This window comes from Panulirus ornatus, chromosome 10 (assembly GCF_036320965.1).
Source record: "Panulirus ornatus isolate Po-2019 chromosome 10, ASM3632096v1, whole genome shotgun sequence".
Lineage (NCBI taxonomy): Eukaryota > Metazoa > Arthropoda > Malacostraca > Decapoda > Palinuridae > Panulirus > Panulirus ornatus.
In genome coordinates, this window is record NC_092233.1 from 16,792,443 (window position 1) to 16,807,491 (window position 15,049).

A 15,049-nucleotide genomic window follows, 5' to 3' on the forward strand; every position below is an offset into this window, starting at 1 on the left:
CTTAATGAACTACTCTGACATGGTTTGCTTAGAGCCAATAGCTCTTAGCTTCTTTTTGCAATAACAGACCCTTTAGCCTCAGATCAATTCCTATAAGATCTTGATGAAATGGTCTCATCAACTTTTTTCCTTGACATTACTCAAAAATATTTTATCAGCTTGTTCACAAAATGACTTGCCTGAATACCTGAGGACTGGCAGTTACGATGCCTCCCTCTTCCCTCCAATGGGTAAGCTGTGGAATTCTCTCCCTCCTTTTTTCTTTCCCTCTTCATATAACCTTTTTCTGGCATTACAAAAATCAGAAGTTAAAATGGAGCTACTTGATCCCTTTCCAAGGCCTCAAGATCTTGCTTCAGAAACTGAGGCCTACTTTTGGGCCTAATACAGAAAAATAGTGCCGTGCAGCCATTTCCCAACACAGTCCAGGAAACTCTTAAATTAATCTTGGTTCAAAGGATGTAGATTCTCTTGTTGCTACACTTCAAAGTACAGGTACACCACCAATTTTCCGGCACTCTTGGTTCCAACACCTTGCTGGATTAACCATTTTGCCGGACCAACCGTTGTAACGTAATAATAATTCATCAACACACCTCTAACCCACTAATTATACATCTCCCATGTGTCTAAAGTATACCATGGACTGCTATAAATTCAAATTAAACAAATATTAAATGTTTGAGCACCCTAAGATGGTAAGTCTGTCCTTAAATTGTTTGAATCCTGTCAGGTCTTCTTAGTCTTCTGTTGTTAGTGTTTTCCTAGGAGTACATCGCCAGAACAATGCAGTTTTGTCTACATTATACACCTGCTCAGGAGTGAGGTGCTCATCAGCTACGAGTTTTGCAAATTCGTCCACAAACTCAGCAGCCCCTTCGTAGTCTGCAGACCACTTTTCTCCACACACTTTATTCATGGAAATTCCATAACGCTTCTAGAAACTTTGAAGCCATCCTTCACTATAGTCTACTCATGTTGTAATTTAAGTTCTTTATGGAACAACTAAACCTGGTCCATTATCATGCTACCTGACAAGTCCATCACTCTGACTGTCGAAACCATTCCATCATCACTCGATCATACTCAGTACTCTTACCATCTTTCATAGTTTTTCTAATTGTCATTTGCTTCTTGGAATTGTTGTCTGCATAGAATTTCAATATTTTCTCCCTTTGCTTCTTTATATCATAAACAGTTGATGAACCAATACTGTAGATGTCACACAGCTTATGCATTGAAACACCACGGTCCATTTTTTCAACAGTTCTACTTTATCTTGGGTCGATATGGACTGGTGTTTATGTTTGACACTACGACTGACACTCTCATGTGTCTTAGAAGCCACAGCTACGGTTAAATTTAAGCAAAATAAGCTAAGAATCTCACAGAATTGCAGTATCATCACCATCAAGTGCAGTGTAAAGAATGTAAATAAAAGCACCCAGCACACAACGCCATCCGTGGCCGCCTAGTAAATTAGTCTGGTGGCCACGGCAATATCAAATTCCTTCACATGCCACATGCATCTTTTGCACATGCCATCACTGCTTCCCTAAATACATCCCATTCCTCACCCACTCCCCTCATGTTATTTGCTCTCACCTTTTGCCATTCTATACTCAATCTCTCCTGGTACTTCCTCACACAAGTCTCCTTACCAATCTCACTTACTCTCTGCACTCTCTTCTCCCCAACATTTTCCCTTCTTTTTTGAAAACCTCTACAAATCTTCACCTTTACCTCAACAAGAAAGTGCCCCACTCTGCACATTAACATCCAAAAGTCTCTCTTTTACATGCCTAGCAATTAACACATAATCAAATAATGCCTTTTGACCATCTCTCCTACTCGCATAAGTATACTTATGTATATCTCGTTTTAAACCAGGTATTTCCAATCATCAGTCTTTTTCAGCACACAAATCCACAAGCTCTCCACCATTTCCATCTAAAAAGGTGGGAAAAGAACCACCACAGATATGTGAGCAGTACTCCATGGGACAAGTAAACCCCTGCAAGATATGGAATAGTAGTTTACAAGAAAAATAATTGCAACAACAGTGCAACATGACCAACTTTTGAGAAGCAACTTTTCTTGAAGTTCATTACGTGGGATTTCAAAGATAAGAGCAGAGGATATCATCATAACTTGCATATTCAAATTACTGCAAGGTTGATTTGTAATGTTTTGATATCAAACAGTAAAAAACATGTGAGACTTAGAAAAGCTTTCGTCAGAAATTGCATATTTGTGCTGATTAAATCAACCAGGTTACTACTTCCTCTACTCTACAATGTTCTGCAGGTTCACATTAAGGGGCAAAATATGTTCAGTGCATGAAAAAGAAACAGTAATAAAGGAGGAAAGGAGGGAATGTGAGTTGATGTGTGCATAGTGGGTATGTCAAAATGTGTGAATAGGGCAGTACACAAAAAAAAGACATTATTTATGGAGAGAGGAAATTAGGCAGGCAGTGGGACAGAACCCTGAGGGGACTATACTGTGGAGCGACACTCTGCTCCACCAACTACTATTGCAATGGAACAATCAGAAAGAAAACAAATTCATCATAGAACAGTGCGAAAAAAATAGCCACAAAAGAAAAATTACGCAGCAAAGAATTGTAACACTCTATCAAACCCTTTAAAGATGTCAAGCACCATGACTAATTATTCATCAAAGTCCCTCAAAAAGAAAGACCAAAGATGAGTTACATAGGAGCCACATTGCACTTTAAAAGCAATATGGGTAATATGAGAGAAGGGAATGGGATTCTAAGTGTTTAAAATAGTGAGAATTATGGAAAGTTTCAAAGACTATGCAGAAGTGCTGGCTCACTCGTGACATCTGCTCAGTAAGCAAGCACTTTAGTGGTTGTTATGTTGCACTTCTCTGACCCAGGTAGCTGTCTTTTCTTTCTGCTTCACTAAAATATGGACTACTGGCATTCTGTCCACAAACATACAATCTCTCCTTGTCATACTTAACACCTGACAACACTTAACTCACACACCTCATACTTTGTAACTAGATTTTCCCGTGGTAAGCACTATGTACTAGCCCTGCCTTTTGTTAAAATGGTAAGAGCAGTAGAAACAAGAAGTAGGTAGGAAGATTTAGGCAGGAGCATTAGGTGGAAACATTAGGTAGAGGTAATAGGAGGGAGCATTAGATAGAAGTAGTCATTCGGAATATTAGGTAGGAACCTCTGCAAACACTGCACTAGACTTGCTCTCTGCCAGTGGCCTGTTAAGGGTGAGGCACTAAAGGCTAAGGTGTGGCATTGGAGTCCTTTAGTTATGGAGATTCTGCTGCTGTGGCCACCCCTCAGAGGGAGTTCCAATTGGAACAGGTGTCAGAGATATATATGTAGATAGCTCAAAGACTTTGGACCAAAGAGTGAAAAAATGAAGTGATATATGTCAGAAGAGTTTGAATGATCTCTTTTCTTAGTGTGCTGCACATAAGAATGCTTCCAAGAAGGAAAAGTCTGGGGCTTTAGACATAGACAAAATAAGTGGCCAAGGATAGGAGATGGCTCTGACATAAATTCCTTTAAGACATTAGGACATATGTCATCCAGTCCATGCACCTTCTCCAGCTATGGATGTGAGGGAACTCAGAAGACTATGTGCCATGAAGATATAGAAGAGAATATACTTTTAGCAAGAAGAGATGGTAAGGGAGCAGTATAAGTAAATTTACAGAGATAAGAAGCCAAAAAGTGTGGTTTTATCAGCTAGAGAACTAACAAGGGATCAATCAAGTCAGAAAAGAGGAAGAAAAGTTGAACTATGGAACAGAAACTTAGATTATGTTCTGGACCCAAATGGCAACTGACCATATATTTGATAGTTTGCTTACTTTATAACAGAATCTATGCTACCTTTCAATGAGACAAGACATAAGGAATAATCACAAGAATCTGAGGCTACAGGAAAAGGAGTAAACAACAGTGAGAGAATGTAAGATAGATGAACAAGATAATACATACTGGGGAGACCAAAGCTAAAATGCAATGATAAAGTAAGGAAATCAATATATGTGAAACAAATGTCTCAAATGAAGGGACTAAGCCCGTGGTGGAGGTACTACATAAGCAATTCTATTATACAGTGGAGGTCTACAGTGTGTACACTCACAGAAAACAAGGGAACTGCTTCTACACTGACCACTCCAGTTCCAGTGCTGACATAACTACTACATACAGAAGCAGACCCCACCTTCTCCCAATCCTGACTGTAAACTTACCAGCTTCTGAATTATCAGGAGAATCAGGTTCAATGGGTACAAGGGCTGAGAAGTGGCCCCGGGTGTAGCCCAAAGCAATAGGAGACTTCCAGCAAAATGATGGCTCCCACAGTAAGGGTAGATATACACCTGGAAGAACAAATGTAAATGATGCTTGTATAATTCTGATACTATTGTTAGTTTCTCTATTTCACAGTTTGTACGAAAATCTGGTGGGGTACATAATATCTCCATTTATTCACTCTTTCTACATGAACTGACCTTCAAACCTAGCAAAGCCAAGATCCTCTCCACGAAAACTCTTAACACACTTGACCCCATACACAATAACTGGTCTACGAAGAATGTGAGCCAAAACCAAGATGTGTAGCTGCTCTAGTGCTGCTCCAGGTTGTGAAGCCAAACAGATAAGCTCTGCCCACTCTTCTAGAACTTGTCCTTCGGGAACATAATAATCTAAAAGACGGGCCTGCCATCGCTCATATTCTTTCCAGCGAGGGTAGAACCTGAAAATAGAATCACTTAGTGAATAAGATATGCACAATGATCAGGAATAAATGAACCTAAAAATGTAAATAATAAATAGAAAAGAATACGTTTAGAGGAGTGAAAAATTGTTTCTCTCTGGGGCAATATCGTGCGAGCTGAGAGATCTCATGATCCCTAGGGGGTCAGAATCCTCCACCACCTAGCCTGATGGTGAGGTAAGTAACCCTTCATCCTTCCCTTACCACCCAATCAGCAGTAGCGGTATAACTTGCAGAAGGTTCATCCTCTGCCAATCAGAAACCCAACTAGAAAAAATGTCATTGTCCCACTGGTCAACTGCTAAATATTCTGGTCAACTCATCATTTCTGCAAAAAAGACATCATTCCAATGGTGGCACCTGACAGTTAGGGAAAGGTTTTTTAAAAAGGGAAAGACAGGGCAGGAAAAACAATCAGAAAATTTGCTCATGGGACATCATCCATGAGAGCAAATTTTTCATTCTTCAAAACTGACTTTTTTCTTCAGGGAAGTTCTATATCAAGAGAGGCAGTGCCAGGAACAGACAAAAAAGGCTACATCTGTTCACACTCAATCTCTAGCTGTCTTATGTAATGCACAAAAACCACAGCTCCCTTTTTCACATCCAGGCCCCACAGACCTTTCCAAGGTTTACCCCACACACTTCACATGCCCTGGTTCAATCCACTGGCAGCATTTTGACCCCCAATATACCACATTGTTCCAATTCACTCTACTCCTTGCATGCCTTTCACCTTCCTGTATGTTTCAGCCCCAATCACTCAAAATCTTTTTTCTCTCCACCCTTCCACCTCTAATTTGGTCTCCCACTTCTCCTTCTTCCCTCCATCTCTGACACATATATCATCTTTGTCAATCTTTCCTCACTCATTCTCTCCATGTGTCCAAACCATTTCAACACACCCTCTTCTGCTCTCTCAACCACACTCTTTTTATTACCACACATCTCTCTTGCCCTTTTATTACTTACTTGATCAAACTATGTTGAGCATAACCATACTCTCCACTCTGTCTTGGAAACCCTACATAAATAATCAGCATCACAAAGTCTGTTTCCCCAAAATAAATAAAACCCCCCTTTGATCCCTCTCATCACCAAAAAAAAAAAAAAAGAAACAAAAATTACATCAAGAATGAATGCAAATGCTTCACCACTGTCAACTTTTAAAGCAGCGAGTAGCAGATGACATTACTTGGCTGTCTCACTCTTCCATGCCTTATTGTGATGCTCTTAATGAACTTTCATCACTCCACCACAAAAAATGTCCAATCTTTATGGGCAAAAGCCAAGTGTTCCATATGCACCTAATGTGTGAGAAGAGGTTTCTTGGCAGCATGATGGCAACTTCAGATCCTTCTCCAAATGGTACTGTATCATTTTTTCTAACATCTCTGCAAGGATTTTTGAGTGACTTTTTTCAGGTAAGCTGCAATGGAAAGGGTTTTTCAATGTTTCATGCTTCAAGAGGTTATCAGGCACCTTAAAGTCTACCTGGATTGACCAAACCCAGTTCATGAGGAAAGAATGACACTAAGAGGAAGCTCATAAGCTAAGGCAATAAATTTCACTTGCTTTCAAACAAGAATACAGGCCTTTTCTTCCATATAAAACTTCTAAGGTCCCATGGTTAGTTAATAGTAAAGGAAACATTATCCAGAACAAAAATAATGCAAATATCACAAAACACAAGAGCAGTGAGCAAAAGTTGCATCTAACTCTCAATAACACAGGGTAATTGAGGCATAAAGTCATGTTCAGCTGACTTTGCAGTCTGCACCAAGCTGCCAAACATATGCTATCCCACAAATAAAACTTGATGCATAATAAGGGTATCTTAAACAGTAATTGTTGGATTCTTTATCAAAAAGTATTACTCTCTGGAATCTGACATAATGTGTTGGTCAGGCAATCCAATGGTCAGCCAGCAGGATGATGATGTCATTGCTGGGAGGGAGGTTACTAACTGGCAGGGGGCAGACCCACAGCGAGCTACACCGCAATTACTGTACGTGGTTAGCAAAAGGTGAAGGGCTATTTACTTCACCAGAACACCAGACAACAAAGGATTTTGATCCCTGGGAATTGTGAGATCTCTCAGCTTGCAGGGTATATTGACCCAGAGAGAAAGAATGTGCTTATGAGGAAAAATTACAATAGAGAATTATAAACTGTCAAGCTAGCTAACGTTAGGATGTGCTACAGTTTAAAGCAAGATACAAACTTAAACAAGGATTTAAGTCAAAGCCTACACTTAACAACATGGTGGAAAATAATAACACAGAAGAATAAAAGTAGTACTTACAAATGAGAGGCTTCTGAAAGACTGTCAGCTAATGCTCTTCTTAGGACATTCTCTCGGTCAAACACACCCCAGGTGGATTGAAGCATAGAGTCAAGGAGACAGTCACCTAAAAAGAGATGTGCAGATCAAAGTTATCTGAAATTTGTGTGGGTAGCACCATGTGCCTCTTCAGTAAATGACTGGCTAATTCACTTAACATACAACAGAGGAGAGGTGGGAAACACATGCTGCTGACAACAGGGTCTATGGTCCCCACTTAAGCAGAAATATGGAGGTCATCACATCATCTGTCTTATACATATTCCCTGGCATATTACCAGTATGAACATGAAAGCATGACAGCTTTAACCTTAGAGCTTGTCCTTCAAGAGGTCCTGTAATTTTCATTACTAAACTGCTTTACAATACCTCTGCTAGTGCCACAGACTGTGAATCAAATTGTCATCAGCCTCTGTTCTCTGAGGGTCTTAAACTTCACATAATATTGTCATATTTGCTTGTGCAAAAACAGTTCCTTATTACTGTATTACTAGTAATTTCTTTTATGCTTGTTCACAGTTTCCCACATCAGCAAGGTAGCAACAGGAACAGACAAATTAAGAATCCATTCCCTAGCTGTCACGTGCAATGCTACAAAACCACAGCCCCCATCCACATCCAGACCCCGTAGACCTTTCCATGGTTTTCCCTGGCCACTTCACATGCCCTGGTTCAACCTACTGACAACATGTCACCCCCTGTTTACAGTTTACCAGGTCATTCCAATGCACTCTATCCTTTGCATGCCATTCACCTTCCAGCATGTTCAGGCCCCGATCACACAAAAGCATCTTTCGCTCCATATTTTCACCACCAATTTGGTTTCCCCTTTCTTGTCCTCTCCATGCCTGACACATAAAATCTCTTTCTCTCTATCTCCTCATTCATTCTGTCCATATGTCCACAAAATTTCATCACACTCTCTTCAGCTCTCTCAACCACAATCATCTTGTTACCACAACTCTCGCTCACCCCTTTTACTACTCACTTGATCAAACCTACTCACACCACATACCATTCTCATATGTTTCATTTCCAACACATCCACCCTCCTCCGCTCATCCTCATCTATAGCCCTTGTGTCACATCCATACAAAACTGTCAGCACTACTGTACTTTCAAACTTATCCACTTTTATCTTCCTAGATAATGACCTCTCTTTCCACACATTTCTTAATGCTCCAAGAACCTTTGCCCCCTTACCAAACCTATTACTCATTTCCACTTACATTCACTGCCATGTCTGCTTCCAGGCATGTAAAACACTTCACTTTCTCCAAATTTTCTCCAATCAAACTCACAACCCAACTAACCTGTCCCTTTGCCTTGCTAAACCTAAAAGCCTTGCTTATATTCACATTTACTCTCAACTACCTCCTACAACACTCTCCCAAACTCAGGCACTAACTTCAGCAGTTTCTCACTTGAATCTACCACCAGATCTGTTTTATCATCAAACAACAAATAACTCACTTCACAGGCCCCTTCATCCCCTACAGACTGCCTACCTCCCCCCCCCCCCCCCCAAACTCTCTCTCTCTCTCTCTCTCTCTCTCTCTCTCTCTCTCTCTCTCCCCCCCCCAAGACTTGCATTCACCTCCCTTACCACCTCAACCATAAACAAATCAAATAGCCATGGTGACATCAAGCACCCTTGCCGCACATCAACCTTCACCTGGAACCACTCACTCTTCTTTCTTCCAACTCACACACACACACCTCACTCTACCGATGAAACTTCCCACTGCTTCTAGCAGCTTTCCTTGCACACCATATATTCGTTAGACCTTCCACAAGGCATCTTTGTCAACCTTATATGCTTTCTCCATATCCATAAATATCACACAGAAATCCTGTTTCTCTTCATTATTTCTCACACATTCTTTACAGCAAACATCTGATCCACACAATCTCTACCACTACTGAAAGCAAAATGCTCCTACTCAATCTGATGCTCTGTACATGGCTTTATCCACTCAATCACCATTCTCCCATACAACTTACCAGGTACACTCAACAACCATACCTCTATAGTTGGAACACTTACCTTTGTCCCCCTTGCCTTTATACAGTGACAATATACATGCATTCTGCCAATTCTCAGGCACCTCACCATGATCAATAAATACAAAGAAAATCCCAACTAACCGATTTTCTGGCACTCTTGGTTCCAAAGACTTGCTGGATTAACCATTTTGCAGGAACAACCGTAGTCACGTAATAATAATTCATCAACACACCTCTATTTACTTTATTATTCATTTTGCTTTGTCGCTGTCTCCAGCGTTAGCGAGGTAGCGCAAGGAAACAGACGAAAGAATGGCCCAACCCACCCACATACACGTTTATACATATACGTCCACACATGCAAATATACATACCTATACATCTCAATGTATACATATATACACACACACAGACATATACATATATACACATGTACATAATTCATACTGTCTGCCTTTATTCATTCCCATCGCCACCTCGCCACACATGAAATAACAACCCCCTCCCCCCACGTGTGCGAGGTAGCGCTAGGAAAAGACAACAAAGGCCACATTCGTTCACATTCAGTCTCTAGCTGTCATGTAATAATGCACCGAAACCACAGCTCCCTTTCCACATCCAGGCCGCACACAACTTTCCATGGTTTACCCCAGACGCTTCACATGCCCTGGTTCAATCCAGTGACAGCACGTCAACCCTGGTATACCACATCGTTCCAATTCACTCTATTCCTTGCACGCCTTTCACCCTCCTGCATGTTCAGGCCACGATCACTCAAAATCTTTATCACTCCATCTTTCCACCTGCAATTTGGTCTCCCACTTCTCCTCGTTCCCTCCACCTCTGACACATATATCCTTTCTGTCAATCTTTCCTCACTCATTCTCTCCATGTGACCAAACCATTTCAAAACACACTCTTGTACTCTCTCAACCACACTCTTTTTATTGCCACACATCTCTCTTACTCTTACATTACTTACTCGATCAAACCACCTCACACCACGTATTGTCCTGAAACATCTCGTTTCCAGCACATCCACCCTCTGCACACAACTCTATCCATAGCCCACGCCTCGCAACCATACAACATTGTTGGAACTACTATTCCTTCAAACATACCCATTTTTGCTTTCCGAGATAATGTTCTCGACTTCCACACATTCTTCAAGGCTCCCAGAATTTTCACCCCCTCCCCCACCCTATGATTCACCTCCGCTTCCATGGTTCCATCCGCTGCCAAATCCACTCCCAGATATCTAAAACACTTCACTTCACTCTATCCCACAAATTATACATCTCCTATGTGTCTAAAGTATGCCATGGGCTGCTAGAAATTCAAATCAAACATATATTTTATTTTTTTTTTTTTTTTTGCTTTGTCGGTCTCCCGCGTTTGCGAGGTAGCGCAAGGAAACAGACGAAAGAAATGGCCCAACCCACCCATACACATGTATATACATACATCCACACACGCAAATATACATACCTACACAGCTTTCAATGGTTTACCCCAGACGCTTCACATGCCCTGATTCAATCTACTGACAGCACGTCAACCCCGGTATACCACATCGATCCAATTCACTCTATTCCTTGCCCTCCTTTCACCCTCCTGCATGTTCAGGCCCCGATCACACAAAATCTTTTTCACTCCATCTTTCCACCTCCAATTTGGTCTCCCACTTATCCTCGTTCCCTCCACCTCCGACACATATATCCTCTTGGTCAATCTTTCCTCACTCATTCTCTCCATGTGCCCAAACCATTTCAAAACACCCTCTTCTGCTCTCTCAACCACACTCTTTTTATTTCCACACATCTCTCTTACCCTTACATTACTTACTCGATCAAACCACCTCACACCACACATTGTCCTCAAACATCTCATTTCCAGCACATCCATCCTCCTGCGCACAACTCTATCCATAGCCCACGCCTCGCAACCATACAACATTGTTGGAACCACTATTCCTTCAAACATACCCATTTTTGCTTTCCGAGATAATGTTCTCGACTTCCACACATTCTTCAAGGCTCCCAGAATTTTCGCCCCCTCCCCCACCCTATGATCCACTTCCGCTTCCATGGTTCCATCCGCTGCCAGATCCACTCCCAGATATCTAAAACACTTTACTTCCTCCAGTTTTTCTCCATTCAAACTTACCTCCCAATTGACTTGACCCTCAACCCTACTGTACCTAATAACCTTGCTCTTATTCACATTTACACTTAACTTTCTTCTTTCACACACTTTACCAAACTCAATATATATAACATATAATATTTTTATATATTAATTTATCATACTTTGTTGCTGTCTCCTGCATTAGCTTTCTATCAATATATAATATATACAATAAATAATATATCTAACACTAACAAAGTCTGTGTAAGTAGGTGCAATATATATGAATCTGCCTGTTACAAACATCATAAAAGGATGATGAAATTAAGTCTGGGGAGCATGGATTAAAATTCAAAAGCATATCATAATGCCATATAACATACTTATACTTAAATACAGTATTGTGAAAATACATAGATTGATAGAGTACTTGTACTGTGCTGCACACTTCTTGACATTCTATTTGTATTTCTGTGGAAAAATATCAATTGGGAAATCTTCTCTAGGAACACAATTCTCCTTTATCCCACTGAATCATGGTAAGATGGGTCCCACTATAACTGATTCTATTGTGTTTTCCAAAAACATAGCTCTAATGAAAAGTGGTGATTAGGTATATACTGATGTTTTGTGGAGCATAGTGTGTGCTAATACCCTCAGTAAACCAATGTTGGAAAAGAAATAAGATATTTACAGTTCTTCCTGTAAACATAGGAACTACATCATGGATGAACTTATGTAATGTTTTCTCCATGATGTGGAAATCAAATTCATAGCTAGAAAAAAAATATTCTGCACAAAGCCTTGGCTTAGAATCACTCTGGGCTTACTCTCTTCAAAACTTGCAGGCAGATGATACAGGGAGACAAAATTTCTTCACTGTCAAGGAAAACCTTTGTTATGCAACCAAATGCCCTGACTGAACCCCTTTGCTTTAGTGAACTTTTGTACTGTCAACCTATAATAAGCATGCCACAGGTATAAACAGGATACGAATAAAAAACAAGATTGGCATTTGAGTAGTATCAAAACATAAAAACAAAAGGGTTGAAGACTTGTTTTTTGCAATACAAATGATAATGGTATCTGTATCTTTCAACAATTATATGCTCTCACCTGCTGTACGGTTCCAGAGTGCATACAATCTTGATCCAAGTCTATCAGTGATTTCCAAAGACCAATTAATAATGCGGGCATCCTCCTCAAGCTGTTTCTGAGCATCTCGATCTAGAAGTTCCTCAAAAAGCTGTTCCTGGACACTAACTGGTAAATCTTCAATTTCTGTGCAAAAATAGATAAATTATGTTGTAGGTGACTTTCTTGAACAATAATGGTTAATAAGTTACTTATATCTTTATGTATCTATAAGTTACATATTTTCAAATAAACAGTGGAGAGTCTCAAGCAAAAGAGAGCAAATCTTATCAGATCCCTAAATCTAGAAACATCTCACACACATATTCTACTCAATCAATAATACTGTCAATATCTATGAGTATAAGGGTGAAAGGTATGCACAGAATTGAGTGAATTGGAACAATGTGGTATACTGAGGTTGTCAATGGACTGAACCAAGGCATGTGTGAAATATTCAGGGTAAACCATGGAAAGGTCTGTGAGGCCTGGATGTGGATAGGAAGCTGTGGTTTTGATGCATTACACATGATAGCTAGAGAATGAGTGTGAATGGATGTGGCCTTTATTTGTCTGTTTCCTGGCTCTACTTCGCTTTCATGGGGTGGCGATGCTGTTTCCTGTGAGGCAGTGCCAGCAAGTATGAATATGTACATATCTATATATGTATATGTTGATATACATATATGTATATGTAAGCGTATGGGCAAATATGTAATATAAGTGAATGTAGGTTTGCGGCAGGGGTGTGTGATGTCTCCATGGTTGTTTAATTTGTTTATGGATGGGGTTGTTAGGGAGGTAAATGCAAGAGTTTTGGAAAGAGGGGCAAGTATGAAGTCTGTTGGGGATGAGAGAGCTTGGGAAGTGAGTCAGTTGTTGTTCGCTGATGATACAGCGCTGGTGGCGGATTCATGTGAGAAACTGCAGAAGCTGGTGACGGAGTTTGGTAAAGTGTGTGGAAGAAGAAAGTTAAGAGTAAATGTCAATAAGAGCAAGGTTATTAGGTACAGTAGGGTTGAGGGTCAAGTCAATTGGGAGGTGAGTTTGAATGGTGAGAGGCTGGAGGAAGTGAAGTGTTTTAGATATCTGGGAGTGGATCTGTCAGCGGATGGAACCATGGAAGCGGAAGTGGATCATAGGGTGGGGGAGGGGGCGAAAATTTTGGGAGCCTTGAAAAATGTGTGGAAGTCGAGAACATTATCCCGGAAAGCAAAAATGGGTATGTTTGAAGGAATAGTGGTTCCAACAATGTTGTATGGTTGCGAGGCGTGGGCTGTGGATAGAGTTGTGCGCAGGAGGATGGATGTGCTGGAAATGAGATGTTTGAGGACAATGTGTGGTGTGAGGTGGTTTGATCGAGTAAGTAACGTAAGGGTAAGAGAGATGTGTGGAAATAAAAAGAGCGTGGTTGAGAGAGCAGAAGAGGGTGTTTTGAAATGGTTTGGGCACATGGAGAGAATGAGTGAGGAAAGATTGACCAAGAGGATATATGTGTCGGAGGTGGAGGGAACGAGGAGAAGAGGGAGACCAAATTGGAGGTGGAAAGATGGAGTGAAAAGGATTTTGTGTGATCGGGGCCTGAACATGCAGGAGGGTGAAAGGAGGGCAAGGAATAGAGTGAATTGGAGCGATGTGGTATACAGGGGTTGACGTGCTGTCAGTGGATTGAATCAAGGCATGTGAAGCGTCTGGGGTAAACCATGGAAAGCTGTGTAGGTATGTATATTTGCGTGTGTGGACGTGTGTATGTACATGTGTATGGGGGGGGTTGGGCCATTTCTTTCGTCTGTTTCCTTGCGCTACCTCGCAAACGCGGGAGACAGCGACAAAGTATAAAAAAAAAAAAAAAAAAAAAAAGTTTATATAAGTGGATGGGTCTTCATCTGTTTCCTGGCACAACCTCGCTAACACAGGAAATGGCAATCAAGTATAAAAGTATAATAAGGCTAATTTCCTGTCACTCTATCTATCCACTATAAGGCCCTATCTTTTAGATGTTTTTCTCTTGACGTACCTGCTTAACATCTGTCATATCAATTTGCTAAATATACCTGGGAATGCCAAACCCTAAGCTTTGTACATCAGATGAGGAATGAGATAGTGAAAAAGGGAAGCATAGCTGCAGCTGAATGGTTTTGGGGAGTGCTTATGGCAACAAGAGAATATTGCTGTTCATCTCTTGATTGAATAAAGGAAGTGAAACCCATTGTAGGCTAAAAACTAGGAGGAATTAAATGAGAAGGTGGGAGTGAAGACCAGATTTTTGCATTTAGACAGGTAGAAAAAACATAAATCAGATAAAGAAAAAAGTGTGCAAAGCATTCCTGCATTAAATAGGTATATAGTAACAGTAATAACAAAGGATTTTGGGCTGTTGCCACGTGGCTACAGTGTGAATAAAAGACATCTGAATACTGTACAAAGTTATCGCAACAGAATTTTTTTTTTTTTTTTTTTTTTATACTTTGTCGCTGTCTCCCGCGTTTGCGAGGTAGCGCAAGGAAACAGACGAAAGAAATGGCCCAACCCCCCCCATACACATGTACATACACACGTCCACACACGCAAATATACATACCTACACAGCTTTCCATGGTTTACCCCGGACGCTTCACATGCCTTGATTCAATCCACTGACAGCACGTCAACCCCT

General features: G+C 40.7%; 1 protein-coding gene across 4 annotated transcripts in view; it reads right to left on the bottom strand.

Moving 5' to 3' along the window:
• The window catches only part of trbd (ubiquitin thioesterase trabid), an 88,979-nt gene that overhangs the window by 27,786 nt on the left and 46,144 nt on the right, over positions 1 to 15,049 (bottom strand). For all 4 annotated transcript variants that reach the window (XR_011713230.1, XM_071665560.1, XM_071665562.1 and 1 more), the window contains exons 5-8: positions 12,376 to 12,540; positions 7,087 to 7,192; positions 4,516 to 4,760; positions 4,255 to 4,383 (exon numbers count right to left, since the gene is read on the bottom strand). Coding sequence is in view for 3 of the 4 variants with exons in the window: in XM_071665560.1 (XP_071521661.1) it covers positions 4,255 to 4,383; positions 4,516 to 4,760; positions 7,087 to 7,192; positions 12,376 to 12,540 (645 nt within the window). In the remaining variant the exon portion in view is untranslated. The remainder of the gene's footprint in view (positions 1 to 4,254; positions 4,384 to 4,515; positions 4,761 to 7,086; positions 7,193 to 12,375; positions 12,541 to 15,049) is intronic.